Source organism: Gossypium raimondii, chromosome 1, assembly GCF_025698545.1.
Source record: "Gossypium raimondii isolate GPD5lz chromosome 1, ASM2569854v1, whole genome shotgun sequence".
Taxonomy (NCBI): Eukaryota; Viridiplantae; Streptophyta; class Magnoliopsida; order Malvales; family Malvaceae; genus Gossypium; species Gossypium raimondii.
The window spans coordinates 9,638,451-9,664,323 of NC_068565.1; the positions used below are offsets into that span (position 1 = coordinate 9,638,451).

The following is a 25,873-nucleotide window of genomic DNA, read 5'->3' on the forward strand; positions in this document are numbered from 1 at the left end:
CACCGTTTTAAAAAATTGCAATATATGTTTACGGCGTTTTTTATCAAAATGCCGGTAGTGTATACTTTTTGCGGCGTTTTTCTTGAAAATGCCACTAAAAAATTTAAACTCTTTTATTTAAACGGCACCATTTTGGGAAATTTTAATACGTAGTAATGGCGTTTTTTTGTTGAAAACGCCGCTAAAGCTCGCATATTTTTTTATATTCAATTATTGTATCTTTCATATAAATTTTACATAAAAAATTATTAAAATTTTAAGTAATGTTTAAAAGAATTAGAAAAATTATAAATTTTAGTTTTTTTATTTTATTTTTTATTTTTGTATTTTATTTTTCTTATAATTTGGTCCTATCCAAATTAAATAATTACGTAAATATCCATATCAAATATATCAAATGGTTTAGATTAAATATTTTTAAATATAAAAGAATTAATTAATTGTATAAAGTTGTATCATTTAACAAATCTCAAATAAACCTTAAACCCTAAATTAACCATTCAATATACATAAAGTCTATCTATTATATATCTCTTAAATAATATAAACTATACTCATAATTTCAATATATTAAATTTATTATTATATCTTTTACAATTATATAAGGACATATTTAAAATACAAATTAAAAAACTAATTAATCTAAACACTAAACCTTAACCCAACCTTTGAAACCCTAAATCTCTAACTCTTAACCCCTAACCCCTAACCCTTTACCCTAACCCTAAATCTCAAACCTTAAACCATAATCCATAAATCCATATATAATCCCCAAACCTTAAAATAGTAACTTTTAAACTGGCCTTACATCTTAAATTAACCATATACTATAAACTATATAAACCTAAACTATAATGAAAATTAATTAAATATTTTAAAATTAATACTATCTTATCTTTTTCAATTATATATGAAATTATTTAATATATAAATTAAAAACATATTTAGAATATAAATTAAAAAAATAATTAATCTAAACCCAAAACCCTAACTTGACCTATGAATCCCTAAACCCTAAATCCCTAGCTCTTAACACACAAACCCCTAACCCCTAAACCTTAAATCCCAACCCTTAAACCATAATCCCTAATCCATAATCCCTAAATCCATACTCCCTAAACCTTAAAATAGTAATGTAGCGACCTAAAAATTTGGCGATAGGCACGGGCACTAATCGAATTAATTATTGAAAATTTAAAAATAGAGTTTCGATTTTATTTGCAAAAGGAGTCGCCACCGATCTTTTTTAGGTATGTTCGGACACCTAATAAATTCTCTTTTTAGAAGAAAAATTTATTTTTAAATTTTCCTACAAAAGAGGTAATTTTAGGTCTGCGTTGAAATCATGAGAAAATTAGGGTTCGGGAGTCGGTTACGCGCGAGGAAGGTTTTAGCACCCTCGCAACGCCCAAAATTGGTATCTCGTTAAACGCGCGTTGTCTTAATTTTCAAAATACAAGTTCAATTTAATATTTAATTGTGATCCGATTGAAATACGAGAACCCTTTTTAAAAAAAAAACACGAGAGTTTTGAAGCGCAGTATTTCTTTTTTTAAAACGAAAGTTTTTTTTTAAAACACGAGAATTTTTGAAAACACGAGAATTTGTAAACACGAAAATTTTAGAAACGCGAAAATTTTTAGAAGAACGAAAATTTTTAAAACACGACATTTTTTTTGAAACACGATTTAAAAAACACGGAAATTTTTTTTAAAAACACGAATATTTTTGAAACACAGAAATTTTTTGAAAACACGAAAAATTTTGAAAAAATGGAATTTTATTTTGAAAACATGAGAATTTCGAAAGACGAAATCTTTTTTATTTTTATTTTGTTAAAACACGAATATTTTTGAAACCACAGAAAGATTTTTTTTTTAAATACGGAAATTTTTTGAAATATGAGAATATTAGAAACACAAAAATAGAAATTTTTTGTGAACACGAAAATTATTTGAAAAACGCGAAAAGTCGAGAAATTTGTAAACACGATAAAATTTTGAAAACACGAAATTTTTGAACAAAGTGAAAGGTCGAATTTTTTTAACATGAGAAATTTTTAAAAACACGAAAATTTGAAATACGTAAATTTTTTTGAAAACACGGGAAATTTTTTTTGAAACACGAAAACATGAAAATTTTGAAAACACGGAAATTTTTTTGAAAACACGAAAATTTTTGAAACATGAGAAGTTTTTGACACTAAAAATTTTGAAAACACGAAAATTTCGAAAACATGAATTTTTTTTTAAATACGATTTTTTTTTAAAAACACGAGAAAGTTTTTGAAAACACGAAAACATAAAAATTTTGAAAACACGAAAATTTTTGAAACACGAAAACACGAAAATTTTTTTTAAAACACGGGGATTTTTGAAAACACGAAATTTTTTTATTCACGAAAATTTTTGAAACACGGAATTTTTTTTAAAGAAAGAAACACTAATATATTTTTTTGAAACAATGGAAATTTTATTATTATTATTTTGAAACATGAGAAATTTTGAAGATATGAAAATTTTTGAAACACGATTTTTTTCTTTAAAAAAATACCGTATTTAACACGAATCGATGATATTCACCCCGATATGGCGATGATACCATCGAATTAGTGTTAAATCAATTCAATTTAATCTTTAATCGGGATCCTAATAAAACACGTGAATTTTTATTAAAATACGAGGAATTTTGAATATTTTCGATTTTTAGAAGGGCGTCCCGTATTTAACATAAGCCATCGATATTCACCCAATATAGCAATGAATTCGATGACTTAAAATTAAATCAGTTCGTTGCCTTATGCATTAAATATTTTTTATTTTTAAAATACGAGTAAAATAAATGTAACAATATTTCTAAAAACTATCTAAAAAAATGTTAATTTAATTGAAATAATAAAATATTTAAATAAATGGACTAAATTTAAAAAATTGAGAAATTACCAAAAGCCCCCCTTTTCCTTTTTTCTTTTTCTTTTTTTTTTTGCTGGGCGTTGGGCCTAGGCCTGCTGGACAGTCTGCTGGGCCGAATCTGCTGCTGGTCTGCTGGGTCAGCTACTGTTGGCTGGGCAGTGGCCTGCTGCGCTACTGGGCTGCACAAAGTGGGCCTGCTTGCTGGGCCACGTCGCTGGGCCTGTGGGGCTGCCTGCACACTGCGCTGGGCCTGGGGGCCTGCTAGGCCTGCTAGGCCTACTGCTTTTCTTTTTTTTTCCTGCTTTTTTTCTGTTTTGTTTGTTTTTTTTGGGCTGCTTTGGGCTTGGGACTGCTGCTGCTGGGTCGGGTCAGTTCACCGGATCGGGTCGTGGGTCGGGCCGGGCCGGCCGGTTCGGGTCGGGTCGGCCCGGTTTTTGAATCTTTTTTTCCTCTTTTTTTTCTTCTTTCTTTCTTCTTTCTTCTTCTTCCTTTTTCTTCTTCCTTCTTCTTCAAAGTTTAGTCTCCACCGTTGCTTGCGCCACCGTCGTTTGCTGCTGCCGACGCCACGGTGCCGCCGCCGTCTCCTCCTTCTTCTCTCTTCTCCTTTCTTTCTCTCTTTTTGGCAAAGCTTTTTCTCTTTTTTTTGTTTTTCTTTTTTTTTGAAATCTCCCCCCTTGATTTTGGGGTTTAAACCCCTTTTTATAGCTGATTTCTCTTTCTTTTTGCAGGTAGCAAGTGGGCTAGGGAGAGGTAGGCCGGCCGCCGCCGTTGCAGGCGCAAGTTGGGCTGATTGCTGTCAGAGGGACCAAAATGTAAATACAGTAAAAGTTTTAGGGCTGAAACGTAATTTAGAGAAAGTTTAGGGGTCAAAATGTAATTTAGAAAAGTTTAGGGGTTGAAATGTAATTTCGAGAAAGTATAGGGGTCAAAATGCAATTTTTTAATTTTTTTAATTAATTTTTTTAACACAAAATTATTCCCGGACAAAATTCAGTGATTACAAGTAACTCCTAAACCGGCCTTAAATCTTAAATAAATCATATACCTTAAACCAAAAATCCTAAACTATAGTGATAATTAATTCAATATTTTAAAATTAATATTATCTCTTTTACTATTATATAAGAAAATTTTTAATATATAAATTAAAAAATAATCAGTAATCATGTACCCAAAAAAATTAAAATTATTTTAAATAATAGTATTTTAATTTTTCTATGTGTTTTATTTCAAATTATTTCTTCGTGTAATTATTTTTTTTCTGAAGATTTTAAATATTCAATTAGAAATAAATTGAATTTTATTTAATTAATATAAATAAACTAAGATAAAATGTTTTTAGCGGCGCTTTTCAAAAACGCCGCTAAATCCCCTTGCATTAGCGGCGCTTTTCCAAAAATGCTGCTAAAGCCCCCAGCATTAGCGGCGCTTTCCAAAAAACGCCGCTAAATCCCCCAGCATTAGCGGCGCTTTTCAAGAAACGTCGCTAAAACACCGAGCATTAGCGACGCTTTTTTAAAAACGCCGCTAAAGCCTTGAGAATTAGCGGCACTTTTTTGAAAACGCCGCTAAAGCCCAAAAGGTAAGTAAACGACGCTGTTGGTCTATGGTTTTTTGAAAACGCCGCTAATGCTAGATCTTTAGTGGCGATTTCCATAAAGCGCCGCTAATTCTCGATTTTTAGTGGCGCTTTTTGTCCAAACACCGCTAAAAGTGCCGCTAAAAGCCTGTTTTGGTGTAGTGTGTGCGGATGGTGTAGGAATCCAGGCCATACAAGTCGATCATGCCCTAATCGCAATAGTTGAATGTAATTGTAAAAAAATTAAGTTTGTGAAATTATTAATTGATAAATTGTATTAAGTCAAAAAATTGTATTAATGGTTAGTAAAATTATCAAATTATATACAATTATTAATTGTTAGTACCAATCAAAACATTTTTCCAAATCTAACATTATGTGAATGTAAAATTATTAAGTCAAAAATTGTATTAATGGTTAGTAAAATTATCAAATTATGTAAAATTATTATTTGTTAGTACCAGTCAAAACATTTTTCCAAATCTAACATTACGTTAAGGTTAGGGTTTTTAAAGTTAAATATGGATTTGAGAGAATTTTTGAAGGAAATTGAGAGGAAATTGAAATTAAATATAGATTTGAGAGAATTTTGGAAGGAAATTGAGAGAATTTTGGAAGGAAATTGAGAGGAATTGAGAGGAAATATGAGAGAGGATTTGTTTGTGAAAAAATAAAAAGGGGTGGGGGTATTTATAGTTTTTTTTTTACCGTTGGGGGGGACGCGATTTGCTGCCACGTCAGCAACTCGCGATGTTCTGGCGTGTGCACTGACCTCGCACTGACGTGGACGCGATTTCCCGAAAAAGGACCATTCCGATAAATAATAAAATAATTGGCCCATTTCGGTAATTTTTGAAAAAAAGGGCTTTAATGGTAAATTGCCCCCCAACCCTACTTGTAAAATCTAAAAACTCCACTAACAATGTACCAAATATTTTCTCAATATCTATACCATAATAAAACATATGTATAAAATTTTGGCCTTTTAAGAAACATATTTGGTTGTATTATCATTATCTAAAAGTAAATTTAATTATGACATTTAAATAAAATATTTATAACTTATAAAAGTTTAAAATCCATCTAAACCTACTCAACCCAAACTAATTCAAGTATGAAATAATCTAAATTTAAACTTAGAATAGCACTAGCTCGAGATAGTATAATCCCAAAAATATTCAAATCTAGTCAATTTCGAGCAACATTTGATCAACATGTCATCAAAAGTTAGTGCTTATATGGCTTTTATGCCACATGTCCTAAGTGATTGAGTCACATCATTGTTGGCCATTGTAATAGGCCCAATTTACCCGGGCCCAAAAGCAAATAAAATAAATCAAATTAAAAATTAAAAGTCCAAAAATAATACAGCCTAGTTCTTTACATTAGCAGGCCTAAATTCAAGTAGGCCCAATTAGCCTAGCCCAAACCTAAATCCAATTAACCTAGCCCGGCTAAGGTGCAAACAAAGAAACCCTAGTCTGCTTCAATGGTAGTTCTTTGCCTGACCATGCACACCTTCGTGCATTTGCCTCCGTTACACGCTTACGTCCGCGCCCACATGTGCCGTACCTGCAAGAAGGACACGCAAATGAAACACAGCAGAGAACGAGCCAATGAGGATTTTTTTTATATTTTCGTTGTTGATTTTATTTGATTTTTTCGGTTCTTAATCGAATGAGGATATAAGAACCGAAAAAAAACCCCTTTGTATTTGGACACACAACGCATATTGTATAAAATACAAAAAAAGACTGATTAAAAAAAACAGAGAGAAATCAAAGATCGATTGATTTTTCAAATGTGGTTCTTTTTCTATTTTTCTTTCTTTGCGTTTTTCTCCGGTTCTTTCATTTTTTCGTATACATATAGATATAAACGAAAAGGGGGGAATCGAATGTAAAAAAAAAAGAGGGAGACATATTGAAATACAAAAACACAGAAATAAAAAGATCGACTGATCCTTTTTTCAGAGGTGATTCTCAGTTTTTTATTTTCCTTCTTCGTTTTCATTTTTACGCAAAATAATAGAAAGAGAAAGAGAAGTGAAGATTTACCTTTAGGACGGCCGTCGCATCCCTGTCCGCTTCCTCGCGATCGAAGTTTGGATAGGATCATGAGTTTCCGAACGGTGGCACGTTCGAGCGGCGGCAGAAGCTAGGGAAAAACCCTAGCAGAGAAATAGAAGCAGTTTTTTTCTTTTTTGGGGCGTATGTTACTTATATTTTTTTAATGAAAATTTTGTTTAAATAATAAGCAATACGACGCCGTTTTTGAGACAAGGGCACCAGCGCCAAAACGACACCGTTTGGTTTCTTGACCCGCGCGGTGACCCGACCCGGGGAAGGATCCGCGCGTTCTGGGTCTGAAGGCCTATTTGCGCAATTGGTCCCTCTGATCTTGCAGGGTTTTTAAATCGATCTTTTTATTTCTTATTTTTTTGCCCCCCGCATTTTGATATTGTTTTATTGCGGTCCGCGTCACTGCGCTGCGTTTTGGGGGATGGAATAATTTCCAATCTGGCCCCCTCGTAATTCGCAAATCGCAGTTTAATCCCCTATTTCTTTTAAATTTTATTTGTGGCCCATTAATTCTGTTTCGACTGCAGATTAATCCATTTTGTATTTGCGTTTTCACTATTTAGTTTAATATTATTATTATTACTATTATTATTATTAGTATTATTTTTTTATCAATTTACTTAGCCTTTTTTATATACATTATTTTATTATGTAGTATTATTTTAAGTTTTCCATATATTATTATTTAATTTCATAATGTATTATTTTATATATTTTTATGAGCCTAGCATAGTTTGTACACATTTTTATGATTTTATTTATAATATATCCTTAATGCCCATATATATATTATTTATTTTAAAACTTTTGTATGCATAATTTATTGATTGTAATTTCTCCTCATGCTATTGATGTTTTTTTAGTATATCTTTTAAAATTGAATATTAATCCATTTAATTTTTGAATATTTATATTGGTATTTGTATAATGCATGATTGAAATTATTGTTGGTACGCTTGCTTGTATTTGTCTATTGATTGTTTGTGTTCATTAGTGTATACTTTGGTCTACGAGTTATCACTTCACATTGTCATTCCATCGCACTTTATTCGCCTTAAAAGAATCACGTTTAATATCGTTTAAGTATCAAAACCAATCTATCCAAAAAAACTTTCAAAATAACGCAATACTCGAATGTGGAATCCTCGAGAGAATGGAGCCCTAACGTATTGGGTTCCAATTTTTCTCGTCGAATCTAAATAATCGAGAATATCCCTTTTGATTAAAACATAAATAAAAAATTCATTCTCGAGAATTCGATACGTGGTGTCCTAACGCATTGGATATGACATATTGTTCTCTCGAGACGAGGATTTTTCCAATAAATGCAAATAAAGGCAATATTCGATATTTAGGAATTTTGTGAAATCGAGCCCTAACTTATTGGGTTTTGATTTTCTCATTTGACCCAAATAATCGGATATCCTTCTCAAAATGCACAGGTTTTAAAAATTAAAGGATAAGCTTAATTTTGAGGATTTAAAATGTTGCACTCTAACTTACTGAGTGTAACAATTTATTTCTTTAAAATAAATGAGTTTTATCTTCCAATTCATTTTATTCAAAATAAAAGGATCGTATTTTAAAATCTTTTCAAAATTTTGACATTAAGACATTAAATAATCAATTCGGTACCAATTTTGGGCGTTACGAGGGTGCTAACCCTTCCTCGTGCGTAACCGACTCCCGGACCTATTTTCTCAAATCTCGCAAACCTAAAATTTATGGTGAACCGATCACACCTTAATAAAATATCGGTGGCGGCTTCATTTTCATTTTCAAAATCGATACCCATTTTTCAAATATCAAAATATGGTTTCGACAGCCATCATTGATTAATGATTAACTAATGAAGGTAACAACATGGAAAAAAAATATAGTTTAGATACCACTTCTAACAATAATAAAAGAAGTTTAGGTACCAACTTTTTTTAAAAAAAGGTTTAGGTATCAAGATGAGAAATAAGTATGGTTTAAATATCAATTTATGATTTAAATTAAAAAAAGTTGAAGGAAATTAATGAATAAAAGAAAAAAACTCTCCCAATATTATTTTCTTCATCTACAAAATTTAAACTCGAGATGTTTAAGCTAAGATGCATGCGTATGCAAAAACCATTTCATATTTACCCCTTTTAAGTAAGAGAGTAGGAGAAATAAAGAATGTAACTTGCAAGAGATCAAAAACCCAAATCAAACATTAAACCCAAAATCATAGTTTCAATAGTCTTTCTTAAAGCCTTTATTTATGCCAAGTCCAAAAGAAGCTATAAATTTTTAATTCAATTTAGAATAAAGTAATTAATCAAAATTTTGGACCCAAATAGCTGGTGAGAGTGTGGCCTAATTTGGAGCTTGGTTAAGCAAAATTGTTTTGATGCATATGTTTTCAAATCTTGGAAGAGCTAATGTTAATATTGGATACTATTATGCTACTAAAGGATGGATGTTTAATAATAGGGTTTTTTACCAAAATATTGCAAAAAAAAAAAAAACCAAAATAATATACAAAAAAGTTTATTTACCAAATAATACAAAAAAAAAACAGCTGAATGGAGGGCCTGCCACAGGCGGCACCAATGGTGCCTGTGGCAGAGGCGGCACCAACATGTTCGTATTTCAGCCCATTGTTCGTATTTTTTCCTGAATTTTATTACTTTAAAAAAATATATTATTTTCTAATTTATTATTTTACATTATTTTAGTACATTATGCTTGAAATATATTCATTTAGTGTGTTTTTTATTGAAAGTAATAAAATCCGGGGAAAAAATAAGAGCAAAGGGCGAAATAAGGGTTTTTTAAATTTATTTAAAAACACAGTAAATGAATACATTTCAAACATAATGTACTAAAATAATGTAAAATAATAAAATATGAAAATAATATATTTTTATTAAAAGTAATAAAATCCGGAAAAAATACGAACAAATGGCGAAATAAGAGTTTTTTAATTTATTTAAAAACACACTAAATGAATACTTTTCAAATGTAATGTACTAAAATAATGTAAAATAATAAAATTATAAAATAGTATATTTTATTGAAAGTGATAAAATCGGAAAAAATACGAACAAAGGGTTGAAATAAAGGTTTTTTAAATTTATTTAAAAACACATTAAATGAATACATTTCAAACATAATGTACTAAAATAATTTAAAATAATAAAATTAGAAAATAGTATATTTTTAAAAGTAATAAAATCTAGGAAAAAATACAACAAATGGTTGAAATAATGGTTTTTTTAATTTATTTAAAAACACTCTAAATGAATACATTTTTAAAAAATATACTATTTTCTAATTTTATTATTTTACATTATTTTAGTACATTATGTTTGAAATGTATTCATTTAGTGTGTTTTTAAATAAATTTTAAAAAACTCTTATTTCGCCCTTTGTTCGATATTTTTTTCGGATTTTATTATTTTACATTATTTTAGTACAAGATGTTTGAAATGTATTATTTATTGTGTTTTTAAATAAATTTAAAAACACCCTTATTTCGCCCTTTGTTCGTATTTTTTCCCAATTTTATTACTTTCAATAAAAACACACTAAATGAATATATTTCAAGCATAATGTACTAAAATAATGTCAAATAATAAATTAGAAAATAATATATTTTTTTAAAGTAATAAAATCCGGGAAAAAAATATGAACAAAGGGCTGAAATACGAACATGTTGGTGCCGCCTCTGCCACAGGCACCATTGGTGCCGCCTCTGGCAGGCCCTCCATTCAGCTGTTTTGTTTTTTTTTTTTGGTATTATTTTGGTAAATAAACTTTTTTTTGTATATTATTTTAGTATTTTTTTATTTTTTTTGTAATATTTTGGTAAAAAACCCTTGATAATATCAAGCTTTTGAGAAAGTAGAATATGCAGTTGAAATGGGCTTACTATGATGAAGAATTGTGCTACATTTAAGCCAATTTTCATTGCTTTTATTGGCAGTCTTGTGAAATAAAATGAATTATATAAGCTAAATCTCTTGCTGTATCTTGATTGAATTTACATTCATCAATTAATGGGAGTTGAGCTTTCAACAATTTGCTTAGCTTCAATAAGGGTCTTCTTAAATCTCTCTAAATTGATCTTTAGGTCTTGATCTAAATACACAGACCTGAATGCATTGTATCCTTTAGAGATTATAGATTTTGGATCAGTAAACACAGGGTGATCTTTACCATAAGTGTCGAACAACGAACTTTCTTCTGGTTCAATCTTGTACTCTAAATATCGGACACCCATTTCCTTTGCTGGTCCACCGTAGTAGGTGGTTGCCACCCATTCATTTTGCAGTGGCACCACTTGAACCATCACTGCTCCAGTGGGCAAAAATATCTCATTTGTTAGCCCAGCACCATGGGCTCCAAGCATCACACTACAAGAGTTCACCACCTCAGCAAACTCGTCCAAGTTGTACATCCACTCCGGTTCCACCCTTGTGATTTGAAAGCCTAGTTCCATTATCATCTCCACCATTTTATCTTCGTTCAAAAACCGTCTCGTTTTACGGCGTGATATAAGCATCAGCATTGGCTTTTGTATCTCAGACACATGGTTTATTTTCAGATTGTATGATTCTTTCAAGAACTGCTTGAAATCAAACATGGAATAACCTCCTGGAATATCAGTAGAGTTGAGGGCTAGATTGTCATGGTATGTAAGCCCTATAACAGCCCCTGGAAAACAATGAACGCTTCCATCATCTGTTCCAGGATTTATAACCTCATAAGCGGACAAGTGAGATAGACATCTGTTGTACTTCTGAACCCACCAAAGCTCGAAATCTGTGATTACAAACCGTACTCTGGATCGGAAATGGCGAGTAGTGATGAATAAAGGGATGATAATCTCATTAAACTCATGAAAAACATTGCCTGTGAAGCCTTTGGAAGAGAAGACAACAGCTGTGACATTGTGGGTGAAATTGCAGGCTGGTGGATCAATGGTGTTTTTCCCATGCAGTATCTGAACTGGGGAAACACGTTTCATGGCGGTTTCATCTTCCAGCCTTGCGTAAGGCTTAACAATTCTCTTAACTTGAGGTTGGTCAGAATCAGATGGCACATAAACTGTCAACCCTTTGTAGTAAATCCTTACTGGTTTATTTGCAACGCATACTTGTGTATGAACATCCGCGCGGCATGAAAATCCATTGGAGTCTAATTGAACTCGATCATCTCCTGTTCCACGCAACACAATATATATAATATATGGTCTTAAAATACTCTTGATTGTGAATTGGCATGTATTTAATTCAAAAAAATGAAAGAGATGAAGAGATAACCTCTAACAAGCCTCCTTAATAGAAATTCTTGAGGGTCAACTGCATCAATATTGATCTTTTCACTGCTGAGATTGCCCCCTTCATTTCCAAAGAGTCTCAAATCAGCCAATAATATATAAACGAAAATATATACCAAAATACTTAATTGCTAAAGGATGATTACATGATTCAAGAATGGTGTCATTAGAATGAAAAAACGTAGCATAAACCAGACTGATTAACACTAAACAGATAGGTAAAGTTGCACAATTCACCAGCCTCCCTGATTCCTTCTCCATCATCTTTCAACCTGCAAAAAGAAAAAGAAAACTGTTTGATACTAATGAATGCCTTTGAAAAACCTCAAACAAAAAAAAGTAAATAAAATATTAAGATTTCATATAGTTAGCCTCCGATCATCATATAATATATTTAGCATTTGGATCTTTCTAAGGCATAATTATTAACCAATGAAAGGGAAGCTTCAGCTGCATTGCTGAATTATGTTCTTCAAGAATAATTGGTTGTATAACTAGGTTTATATTTTTAGAATAAGGTTGTTGGTAGTTGATAGTTGACCAGTAGTTTTTAAATTATTAATTACTAATTCCTGATAGTTGTTGCTTGTTTATTGGCTTCGTTTCGTGGCTCCCACGATTTAACATCACTATTTACCATAAATTTGAAATTATAAAACTTGCAATGTTCATTCTAGTATATATATTTGGTGGTTAAAACAATCCAAAACTTATTTATATATATATTTGATGATTAAAAATTTAAATCTAATTATTTCACACATATACAAAAGTACAAGAAATCTTTTGAATAATTAATATCTTATTTTTCATTTACTAAGTTTTATTATTTATAAGATTAATCATATTTATAGATAATATTTTGATTTAATGTACCAAATGGAGATTGAAAGAGAGAGGAGAGGAAGAGAGCAGGAAAAATGCAATGGGTTCTTCAATTTTTTGGTTCTCGTACTTAAGTTTTTCTTTTAAAATTATTAATATTATATTATGTACAATAGAAGTAATAAAAAAATAGTAAGTTTTTAACTTATTTAAAAGAAACATTGAATCAAAAAAACACTAGTGAAATGTTGATTGGATAAATTTTAAAATTTAGTGGTGTTAAATTTAAAATTTTAATATTCTTTTTGTCAATTTAAAAATTACAAAATTTCAATTAACATCGTTGATATACCCATGAAGTTTTAATTTTTTATGCTTAGGCAAAGGAAAACACATCGATTTACCGTAGCTCCACCCTCTATGACGTCACCATCATATCAACTCCGTCGTCTTTCACCCGAACAAGAAAACTTTGTCATGGTTTCCACCTTAAAAAATGTCATCATTGCTTCAATACCTTCTTCTTCCTCCATCGTTGATGTCACCATTGACTTTGATTGGAAAATTAATAAATGGGAAAACGTGAATATTATGGTGCATTTGAGAAACGTGTGCAACTAAACTATTTAGTTGGAAAATAAATAAATGGGAAAACATGGAATTAAAAAATTTACCTCAGTGTCGAGATTGGAAGAGGAAATGAAGGAGATAGTGGGGGAAGACAGCTGTAGAAGCATATTGGAGGTTGGATCTAGTATTTTTTATGTTAATTAATATAGGTTTAATTTCGATGGAGATTTAAGGGGATAACTTAATTTTTTTTTTAATTTTTAAGGGGACTAAATAAATATCTTTTTTCTTTTTTTGCAAGTACAGTTAACAATCCGCTAAGGGTTTAATAGTTAGGTGACCATTTTGGTTAATTTTAATTACGGAGGTAACTAAATTGACAAAAAAAATTAAGTGATCGAAATAAAAACAATACTATTTTAAGGTGACCCTTGATATTTAATATTAATAAAGAGGAGGAGAAGAAGAAGAATGATGTTAATTAGCTATGGTCTAGTGTCACGGGCCAAAGTGCAAAGCCCATGACCATGGCACAAGATGAGCCCAGTGGAGGTTTGTCGATAAGATGGGAATCGTTTAGCCCCGTGACAAGTGGTATTAGAGCTATTGGTTCGAAGGCACTGTTGGGATTTCGAAAGAAGTTATTGGCTAGAGTGAGCTAATGGAGACCCGTGGAAGAGCCAGAAAAGTGAGTCGATTGAGGGATATGGTTAATCTCATCCGTCAATGTAACTTAATCTTGTCCGTCGGTTTTGGGGGAGCTCAACTATAAATAGAGAGCCTCCCCCCGCCCACTTGTAAATCATTCCATTGTATGTTGAATTCTTAAGAGTAATAGAATTCTGAGAGCATTTACTCAAACACCTTTCGTACATTCTTTTCTGTGGTTTTTTGTTGTTCTTTGTACCTTCTTTTGGCATAGTTTGCTTCCGCTATACAAATTAGTTCCTTGGAGGAGTTCTTAAGGAATCATTACTTGAGTAAAGGCTGACTTAGGTGAGTTTGGACGAACGGACTGCCTAAGGCCGAACGGATCGCGAAACGAAAGATTTAGCCCCGTGACATTAATGGTAACTAACTAATATTGCTTAAGATGTTGTCGACATCAAAACCAAAGTTCAAGCCAACTCATTCCCCATCTAATAAAATAATAAATTAAAATGAAAATGTTAAAAGATTATTTCGAATTACTTTTATCTTTGAAGTATTGTTCCTGAAAAGTAAAAAGTAAAATTATATTTATATTATTTTGGTTTTAAATATTAAATTTTATAATCAAAAATATTAATGAGTGTAGTAGTAAGGTGCATTGTACTCCTAAAAAATGTAAGTTCGAACATTAAAAATAATATTATTGGTAGAGACAAGAATAAATCCTAAAAATAATTTGTAAAATGAACATGAAGAAAACAAAAATATCAAATTTTAATTATATATAAAATGAGTAACTATATACTTCATATATAAAATTTTATAAATATTATGTTTATATAATTAAATATATTGTTTGTGAATAATCCATTTAATAATATTTTTTTTTGGATAAGTATTTTCATTAGTAAAGTTTTGCTACAAACACAACCTCGAGAGAAACCTAATTTTCAATTAGTCCCCAATCCCTAAACATTATATTTGAAACATTCAACAACTTCCTACATCCAAAGGATTTCTCCAAGGTTTCATGAATTCCAAGCAAGTAGAAAATCAGTAGAGCAAAAAGATTTCCCCTTCCATGCCTTTGTATCCAATCCAGAAGCTTCTACCAAGAATAAAATTATTGCTCCACATTAAAAGCCATCAGCACAAACTTCCAATCTCGTTTAGCAATAAAAGACAAATAACTGGTTTCTACTTTCTTTACCCTCACTGCATAGCACACACAGTGTGTAGTTGATACTCCCAAGAAGCCAATCTTAGTTGATACTCCCAAGAAGCCAATCTATCCTTTGTTGAAGCCATGGCACAAAACCATGTCTAGGACTTGAAAGCCCTCCCCAAACAATCTTATGCCAGAGCAACTTTTCTTTTTTATGTCTTAACAGATCCCAAACAGCTTTTACTTTGTATGGTGCAAAAGGATCTTCAAAAGAAAGAAAATAATCTCTTAATTTTAAAATCTTCTTCCATGTTCAGCTATGCCATTAGAGTGGCTGACCATGCCAAACATTTACCCCTTTCAACATATACTCCTTAATCCAGGCCACCCAAATTGACCCTACATTAACAAGAAACTGCCATTAGTTCCTCATCCTGCAAGCTTTATTGCAAACCAACAAATCTTTTATCCACAATCCACCTTTTATTTTAGGGTGACTGATATTTCCTCAACTAACCTTTGCTCCTTTAGCTAAAGTCTCATCCCTTTTCCGAAGAAAGACATTACACAGTTTTGTAATATTCTTAAGCACTTTAGCAGGGAGAAAAAAAATTCTACACCAAAAATTCTGCAAACTGGAAATTATTGAATTCAACAACTGAAGTCTACCAGCAAATGAGAGACTTTTAGCAGCCCAACTTCTAAATCCGCTAGTTACCTTCTCCATAAGAACCTTACAATTACTCCTCTTGAGACTTCTAGTGATTAAGGGTACTCCAAGATACATTACAAGTAGTTTCTCAAGCTTCAAACTTGTTTATTCAACAATCTCACCCAAACAAGCACCACTAATACTAGAGCTATAAAGCTCATGTTTACAAGAAATCATTTGCAACCCTATAATTTTATGAAAAAAATCAAGCACAATGCAAACAACTCGAATGGAACAACAATTTCCTTTGGTAAAAACTAGCAGGTTGTCAACAAAGCACAAATGTGTAAGTTGAACTCTTTTGTACTTTGGATGATACTCCAAAACCCCTTAAGAGCTAACCAAATTGAGTAAACAAGACAAGACATTCATTCCAAGAATATACAAGTAGGGAGACAATGGATCTCCCTGCCTTAGTCCTTTAGCTCATGAAATATAACCCACTAACCCACCATTTAAAAGAATTAAAAACTTAGAGTGAGTAATACATACCATAATCCAACTCCTAAACACCACTGGAAAACCAAAAACCCTTTAAAATAAATTGATAAAGCCCCATTCAAGTGAATCAAATGCCTTCCTAAGATCCACCTTGAGAGCACACATTGGTGAAAGATATTTCCTCCTATATCCATTCACAATTTCTTATGCTAGCAAAACATTGTCCACTAACTCCCTTCCTTCAAGAAAAGCACTCTGATTTGAACAAATAATAGCGGGCAGAGTTTTTTTTTTTTGTAAGAATCTTTGTAATGTATTTATAAATAGTGTTGAAACATGAAATTGGCCTGAAATCAGTGACTTTCATAAAGTTTTAAACCTTCGAATTTGGGGCAATAATGTTATAATTGAAAGCAACAAGCAACTCTCCTAAATGAAAGAAAAGCTAAATAGCTTTCACCACATCCATCCTAACAATATCTCATGTAGCTTGAAAGAGTTTGGTTGTGTAGCCATCAAGACCAAGGGCCTTGTTAGTAACTCTATAAAACTGAATAATAGAGAGAAATATTGAAAAGAATGATTTAATTTTTGTATTCATAATCTGCCTGTATCAGTACAAAGATAGGACTTATATACATAAGTAAGTATGACTAACTGCTGCTAACTAATCCACTAACAATATACCAGACTTGATAACAGACTAACAACCTAACGTATTCACATACTCTAACATTCACCCAACTTCTCAATAGGTAAGACCCGAAAAAATTACAAAATCGAGTAAACAAAGAGACAGACAAGGGTTTTATAAAAATGTCAGCAACTTGGTCACATACTGGTACCTCACCGACAATGAGCGAACCGTCAGCTACCTTTTTACAGATAAAAAATAGGTCAAGTTTAACATGTATAAACTTGGAGTGTAAGACCGGATTAGCAACAACCACTACTGCACTAGAATTGTCATACCAAACAATAGGGGAATCGACAGAATGAATCTGTAACTCCGTTAGCAGAGAGACTAACCATGTAATATCACGAGTAGCGGCAACAAGACTTCAATATTCTGCTTCTGCTGTCGATTGAGAAATAACTTGTTACTTTTTCAAACATCACGAGATGGGCATATTTCCAAAATACACACAATGTCCTGTCGTAGACCGGCGATCATCAAAATCCAATCCCCAATTGGCATCAGCATAACCAATGAGAGATAGTCTGTCGGATGGATGAAAAATCAAGCCATGATCAATAGTCCCACGTATATACCGTAAGATTCTTTTTAAAGCCACTAAATGAACTGAAGTAAGCGCATGCATAAACTGACAGACACGATTCACAACATAAGCAATATCAGGCCGGGTCAAGACCACATATTGAAGTCCACCAGCAAGATTTGGATATTCTATAAGATCAACAAGACACTCGCCCTCATCTTTAGACAACATGGACAAACTGATTATTGGTGTATGAACACTATTTGCATTAGTCAATGAGCTCCTGTCAAGAACTCTGATGTACTTGCACTGGCATAAGTGTAGACTCCCAGTGGAAGATCGAGTAACTTCAATACCTAAGAAGTAACAGCTGAATAAAACCATTTATACTGTCATTCGTACTCCCTGTAATAATAATATCATCCACATAAACCAGAATATAGATGATAGACTCGGTCGTTACACAAACAAACAGAGACGCATCAGAATCAGACACGAAAAATCCTGTAAAAACAAGAAACCACTTTAATTTATCAAGCCAGGCACGTGGCACTTGACACAACCCATATAATGCCTTTGTCAGACGACATACCAATTGCTCACCAGTCGGACCAGACTGAACATAACTTGAAGTTTATTGCATGAAAAATTCGTCAGTGAGATCACCATTTAAAAAAGCATTATTGACATCGACTTGAAGAAGTTACCAACCACGAGAAATGGCAACCGTCAATATGGTTCGAATAGTCACTAGTTTGACCACAGGGCTAAACATTTCATTGAAATCACATCCAAGAACCTGCAAACACCCTTTCGCGACCAGTCGAGCCTTTCACCGAGCAATGGTCCCATTAGGATTTTTCTTTATCTTGAAAAGCCACTTACACCCTATCACCTTCTGTCCATGAGGCAAAGAAACAAGTTCCCAAGTGGAGTTACCCATAAGAGCATCAAACTCAGCTTGGATTGTGAGTTTTCATTCTAGATCAGTAAGCGCCTCCTCAACCGTGCGTGGTTCATAGTCAACGGTTTCAACCGACAGAGCCTTGGGTTTAAAAATCCCAGCCTTAGATCTAATAACCATAGTATGAGTATTCCCCAGTGGAACAGACGAAGGAGCCGAAGAGACTAGACCTGGAGCAGAGCCCTAAACAGATGAACCACCAGCGTCTGTTGAGACCAAGGGCTAGAATGCACGATACTCACCACCCCAATCACTTTGAAACCTTTTAATGCCTTTTCTAAACTGAGTTTGGATCATTTTCTGAAACTGAAGAAAACACTCCACTGTCCGAGACTTACGTTGAATGAGATAAATCCAAGTAAACTGACTATACATGTCGATGAATGAAATATAATACAGATTATTAACACATACAACTGATGTCGAGCCCCATAAGTCGGAGACAACCAAGTCAAAAAATCCTTATATTTAGTAGCAGAACTTGAAAAATATAGTTTATGAGATTTTCCCTTTTGACATGCAATACAAATATTATCAAGGCACATTTATTGGAGACAATTTTACACTTATCAATAACAATTTTAATAATTGAACAGACAGATGACCAAGTCTGCGATGCCATAAGGCAAACACATCATCACCATCACTGGAAGTTTGTAGGCTAATGTTGATGACAGAGGGATAACTAACAGATGGGTCAGAAGTAACCGATGAAAAATAATAGTGCCCGTCACGAGTGTGGCCCCGTAGCAAAATTTCTCGAGTCGGGATATCCTTAACAACATAATAAATTAGATGAAATTCAAAAAACACATTATTGTCCTTAGCAAACTGATATACAGATAACAAATTCTTCTGTATATTTAGAACGCAAAGAACATTAGACAGATAAAGCATCTTACTCGTTGTAGGTAAATTAGAATTCCCAACACACGATATTTTTGTAGGAGTCCCATCAACCATAAGGAGAGGAGATGTACTTGAGTACGGCGTGGACTCGTGGAAAGCGGTGGCCTCTCGACAGACATAATGTGTAACACATGAATCGGGACACCAAGATGTGGTCCCTACAGGCATAGGAATATAAGAATTTCATTATCAAAATTAGATCCATATTGAGTTGTATTGGTATTGGACCCAGAAGTGGTCAAAAAATCAGATGCATTAAAATTAGAAATACGAGGAAAGCCAACGCACGGCGAGGTGTCAACATCATAAACACGTGGCCTTGGTTTAGTTCATCACGGCACACAATGATTTTGTAGGGAGTTATTACCAGTGGCCTCAAGCCCAACAAGGTTGGCACTCGGCCTATTATTCTGGCCAGTAGTCGGGTACACACTAACTGGCCTACCATAAGGCCCAAACCCATGGCCTAAAGTATGTGGCCTAGACGCACCATAATAGCCAAAAACATGGTGGCATTGAAAGCACTGAAGGAGCACCATAAGACGGTCTGGTCCACCGGTGGGCCCAACCATGTGGCCTGCGTCAGCAACATGAGTAGTTGTAAAAGGGTTAGAAAAGGTGTCTAAGTAGGCACAGAGAGATTATTTTGTAAATTTTTCCACGAAGGGCTAGATAGGAACGCTATCGAGGCCACTACTGAAGGGCCGATGCACTGCCCAGGTCCACTGAATGTGACTTGACCACCGTGAGTAGACGACCACCATCTAGTCTTGCTAAAGGTTTCTTCACACAATCCTTGACCAGCACGTCTAGTCGGTGCCATGGTTGGAGTAGAGGTGTCATCGTATTCGCGATCAAAACAATAATAATATCTTTGTGCCATATGGCCATATCTACCGCAGATCTAGCACTGGAGTCAGGGCTGAAAACCTTACCCACGAGCAAAAGAAGATGAATGGCCACCATGCACGGAGTCCGCCACTAGTGTCGTCGAAACGACTTTAACCAGATGCGCATGAAATGACGCGTCGGTCACCACACGAGTTTGACGACTCTTAAACTCCATAAGCACATTGATAAGCTTTTGTAGGGGGAGAGATTCAGTTGAGAACGTGACCAATGTTAAAACAACGTCATATTCCGACGAAAGTCCGACAAGGATGATCTTTACCTTTTTTGCCCTCGGTACCGTAGATCCAGATGCCTCGAGCAACGCAGAGGTATTCTGTATTTTAGCCATATACTCTTTGATCGACATGATGCTTTTCTTGATGGAGTGAAGTTCATGCCTTATTCATGATAACTTTGCTCCAATGGCATCGGCGAAAAGATAATTGGTCGTGCTTCAAACATCACACGCCGATTTTACAATTGCAAAATAAGACAACAAAGAAGAACTAATGGTAGAAAGTAACCAAGAAGCAAGAAGCTTATCTTGCTGAACGAATAAAGAGGCATCGAGATTCAGAGTTAGAACACCATCAAGAGAAGCGACAAATCGATGCAGAGTAGGTAACGTCCCTTCTAAATATCTGAGCAACTCATATCCTTCAATTATTAATCGTATATGCTATTTCCATTGTACAAAATTTTCTTCATCCAATTTCACCGTATCATGACGAGGAAACGTCTAAACCAACTGAGAGTTGGAGAATGTGAGACTGCCACGGTCAACAGTAGTAGAATCAGCGAAATTGGCAATAGATCGGCAACGGGAAGAACTTCCAGGAAATCAGGCAACTGATACCATGTTAGTGACTCTATAAAACTGAATAATAGAGAGAATATTGAAAAGAATGACTGAATATTTTGTATTCATAATCTGCCTGTATCAGTACAAAGATAGGACTTATATACATGAGTAAGTATGACTAACTGCTGCTAACTAATCCACTAACAGTATACCAGACTTGATAACAGACTAACAACCTAACGTATTCACCTACTCTAACAAGCTTCAACCCCATTCATAGAAAACATAGTCACCTAATCTCCTCAGCAATGACAATGGCTACCAACTCCTTTTTAAATGAAGGTTTAGATCAATTGGACGACTAGGTCCAATGGGGCTACTAATGGGGAAGATTTATAATTTATTTTAGGGTAAATTATTGAGCTGATAATCCAAATTTTAGGGTTTTTTCGTTTTGATCATTTAAAATAAAATCTTTGTAATTATGTTACCTAACTTTTAGGACGTTTTCATTTTAATCACCTAACCATTAAATCCTTAATGACAGTTGACTGTACACACCAAATCATTTCCATATCATGTTTACACTTTCATTTTTGTCACCCAACTTCTAGGCCGCTTCCATTTTGGTCACCGAAAAAATATTTTTGTTTTAAGTCTTGATCCAAATATAAAAAATTAAGGATTAAAGTGAAAATGCGGTATAAACTAAAATAATGCATTTAAAACCCCAATTTGTTACTATAATATTTAAACTAGTTTAATATAATCTCCTAATTTTTAAATTTTTATTTTATGTTTCCAAATTAAAATAAAATTAAATAACTCATTTTAACAATCTGTTTATGAAACCCAAATTTCTTTTGATTATATGATCTTGAATCTTCAATGCTAAACTAAAAGCGAAGAAAAATACTTTGCAATTAATTTAATTAATTAATTTTATCTTCCATGCCAAACAAAACTTAAAATGATTTTAATCACTTTTTACTCAAATGAAGAGCAAACAATTAATTTAATCAATTGCAAAGATTTTTCCTTTACTTTTATTTAAACATGGAATATTTGAGATTATATAATAAAAAGAAATTTAAGTTTCAGAGAAAATTATTAAATATAATTTATTTGAGTAAAATTTAGAGGTTGATTTAATTAATTTACTTATTTATTTATTTAGTTTAAATATTATAGTAATAAATTGGTTGACAATATCAAGGGGTCAAAAGTGCAACAATTTATTTAATTGATTTTGATATTTTGAAATTTAAATTTTAATATTAAAAAGAAAAAGAAAAATTTTGAATTTTCAACAATGGGATAAACAAGTATAATTTTAAAAAATTTAATGCATTATTTTATTCTCTCTTTTTCACTTTAATCATTTTTTCATTCGAATCAAGACAAAAAAATTATTTCGGTGACCAAAATAGAAGTGACCTAGAAATTGGGTGACCAGAATGAAAGTATAAATATGATGTGGACACAACTTGGTGTATACAATCACTCACTGTAAAAGATAATGGTTAAATGACTAAAAGTTAGATGACCAACTAGATAGTTTACTCTTATATTAATTTATTCTAAAAGAGCCCACATTCACTAAGGCCCAAAAAGAATGATGGACAATGGATTATAGACTGCCATATAAAAGCTCTGTCTTAGGCCTTAAAATTTGCCTAAGGTTTTTGGTTTCGAAGAGTAGGAAATTTTACAGCCTTAGCCCTTCGAGGAATGAGGGATGTTTGCTCCAACATCAAGGGTCTACTGAAAAGAGGCCAAAATGGGCAAAAGCTCTTATAGTTAGGACTGTGACTGTAGAATAAATGACATCCTTCTCATACCGAGGCATCTTTTCTCAAAGAATAAAATTGAAGATAAAAGTAGGTAGTATATTGTAGTGGACACAGTTCTTGCAATGCTATTTGCATGATCTTAAGAGAAAGACAAATATCAAGAGACAAAGTTTCATAGATGTACACCCAAATGACATGTCTGTTCATGCTCCACTTTTCTTTTTTCACATTAGATGTTGAATTAAAATGTGAGACAATGAAATGATGCTATAAATAAATATTTTATATTGGAATCAGATAAAGATAAAGTGATCAGCCAATGTTACTCGTATAAAAGGTTTCTCAAGGTTAGTTTCTAGACTTAATTCTTCACTCTTTTTTTTAGTTATCCGTATTAATATTTTCGAACATAAATATAAAAAAATGATCCATTTAAAAAAAATCAACATACCGTGTCAAACACATGTACGAATTTACATAATAGAGTGGCTGTCCTCATCCGAAAATGCCACAAGAATATCAAATGGAACCAGGGGAAAGAAAAAAAGAGAGTAAGATAAGGTTCCAACATTAGCAGCCACAGCTAGGACCACCACAGGCCACACGGCACAAGTGGAGTTTTACAACATAAATCATAAGTGAAGAGAGGGGGTTGTAACATTTCTATGATAGAAATTTTGGAAACATCTAAAATGATAAAATATTTTTAAGACAACATTAATTCCAGGCAAGTTAACCCCACACATAAAAATATATGGTCACCAAAAGGTTGTTGAACAGGTTTCTTGTCAAGCAAAGCATCTGGCACTTGCATTTATTACCATCAATTGACAATGTGTCTGGATGAAGAGGGTGAATCAACCTACACTACATGCTCACTGTGGCCTTTGCATTAACTTGTACACTTTTCATATGAAAGGAGACTGCAGATGTCGAGATTTGAATCTCAAATCGGTTCTTAAAGCTGAAACCATTTAGCTAAATCTCGGGTTTACTTGCACTAAAAGCTTGTTGAAGACTCTATTATATCAATCAACATAGCAAAAGAGATTATTGAGTACTTACTATAGAACTTTTTCTTTAAGGTAAGAAACTCATTGGTTAGTTGACCAGTCTATGTTATTTTCTGTCAGATAAACGGGTCAAATATTAATTTTACTTAGCAAACACCAGTACCATCAAATTTCAAGAACTGATATTCTTAACATTTTTAACAAATAATGTTACAAATATGGCCAAATCCTAAATTATATATCTGCAATATTATATATATGTACAACTCTTGGAAATCTATGTCTCTTGTTTTCATGACTCCTCAAGGTGAAATATGGTTTGAAGTGCCTGAAAGAGACTATCCATTCACCTGCTTGGCTAGCAGGAAAATGAGAGAAAATCATGCATTATCTATACTGACCAAGATAATTATAATACTATATGATCTGCTGAAGATTTGTAGAGCAGTAGATCACTTAAAAGGCTTTTTGATAAAATCCATGGATCTTCTTCCAAGACTCTTCCCTCTGCATCTTCAACTGCTTGTAGAAGTTGCCAATGAAAATCTCAGCTTTGGTAAACAACTCAGGTCCACTAAGCCCTCCAACATCTCCTTCTTCTTCTTCTTCCATGTCTAGCTCTTCCCTATTAACAGCTTCTGCTTCAGTTTCTCCACTTCCTATAAAGAAAAGGCTTGGAGTTGAAGGGCATTTCTTTACTTTATCCACCTTGATAGACCCAACAATGATGTTCTTCTCAGACACAGATTTCTCAACAACTTTATTACCTTTCTTTTCAGTGCTTGCTGTATGAGCAGCCACATCTGTACTTTCAACACTACCCTTAACTTCTTGGGTTGTATCTGGTCTTGCTGCAGCATAAGAAGGCCTAGAAAACACTAATCCTAACCCGGCTTCGGCTCCGAGTGATATGATAAGAAGATTGAGGATAAAGTAAAGATAAGTTGGCCTCAAGGATGAAGATAAAAGTGGTGCAATAAATAAAAGTGCTGCTACAATAGATAGTGTCAGAATTTGAGATTTCTTGAACTTGTTCATGGCTACCTTCCCTAGTAAATGAAATGGGAAAAAATGAATTTGGGATTGATCGGTGTAGCTTAAAGGAAAGGATTTGGTGTTTGAGTTACTGCAAGTAGAGACCAAGAAGAAGCTTTTGAAGATATATATAGAACAAAAGAAAAGCAAGAAGATTCATATATTAGTGGATTTGTATCATTTATTAACGGTGATGGTTGCATAGCTGTAAATGAATTTATCAGTCGACAAAAGTACAAAAGTACAAAAGGATATCCACGGCAGCAAGAACCTGTTTGATGCATCCTCTTCAAATTTCATTTCCATTCCGTTCCATTTCCAAATATTTATTGTGTTTCAATAACTATAAATGAAATGGTGTAATTAACCAAAAGTTAAATCTTTTTATTATTGGTTAAGAGTCACATCACTTGATTTTTTATAAAATTATAACTATTCAAACAATATTATTTGAATAGTTATAATATTAAATGAATAATATGTGTCTTTTTAAAGACATTATTATTCAAAACAGACACCTATTGAAAGATGCATCTATGAAGAGACATGAAAATTCCTATAAATAGGAATGATATTTCATTTGGAAATCACACCAACAAGTTCTAATATTCTTTCTATCATTCCTCTATTCTTTTAATATTATTAGATATTGTATAAAGAATTACTGCAGAAATTCTTTATAGGAATTGAGTTTCTTGTTATAAACTGCTCAGTGCTTAGTGGGCTATTCTCGTCAATGCAAAACGTAAATAATCATTGGTTTCATTGTATCCTCGAGGTTAATTTACTTGAAACTCTTTTGCACATCGAATATAGGAGGGGAGAATATAACATTAAAGATAGTGGCTTGATACACGCCTTGGAGCCTTGTCCTATTTCTTTATTTTCTGTTCAAGTTCTGATCATGTGTTTGAGTTTTCCTCACCGGAGATTTGTACTAACAATTTTAAGGTTATACTCCATGATGACTACTACAAAGCATGAAAATGGAACACTAAA

The 25,873-nt window shown here is 32.9% G+C and overlaps 1 protein-coding gene across 2 annotated transcripts; it reads right to left on the minus strand.

Moving 5' to 3' along the window:
• Positions 1-10,475: 10,475 nt before the first annotated feature.
• Positions 10,476-12,394, minus strand: LOC105781054 (alpha-1,3-arabinosyltransferase XAT3). Of its 2 annotated transcripts, XM_052631437.1 has the most exons (4): positions 12,314-12,394; positions 12,030-12,155; positions 11,867-11,944; positions 10,476-11,762 (listed from the first exon to the last, which is right to left on the minus strand). In XM_052631437.1, exons 2-4 carry the CDS (start codon positions 12,145-12,147, stop codon positions 10,594-10,596), a joined length of 1,365 nt encoding a protein of 454 aa, XP_052487397.1. In that variant the 5' UTR covers positions 12,148-12,155; positions 12,314-12,394; the 3' UTR covers positions 10,476-10,593. The 2 variants fall into 2 exon arrangements, with proteins under 2 accessions (XP_052487397.1, XP_012461084.1); XM_012605630.2 differs by lacking the exon at positions 12,314-12,394 and having other exon boundaries at positions 12,030-12,304.
• Positions 12,395-25,873: the final 13,479 nt, after the last annotated feature.

Excerpts from the sequence above, each read along its gene's own strand:
- LOC105781054 (XM_052631437.1), bottom strand. The coding sequence starts at position 12,147 with ATGATGGAGAAGGAATCAGGGAGGCTGGTGAATTGTGCAACTTTACCT. Across the intron at positions 11,945-12,029 it reads TGACACCATTCTTGAATCAT|GGGGCAATCTCAGCAGTGAA; the intron begins GTAATCATCCTT and ends TTGGAAATGAAG. Across the intron at positions 11,763-11,866 it reads ATTAAGGAGGCTTGTTAGAG|GAGATGATCGAGTTCAATTA; the intron begins GTTATCTCTTCA and ends TGCGTGGAACAG.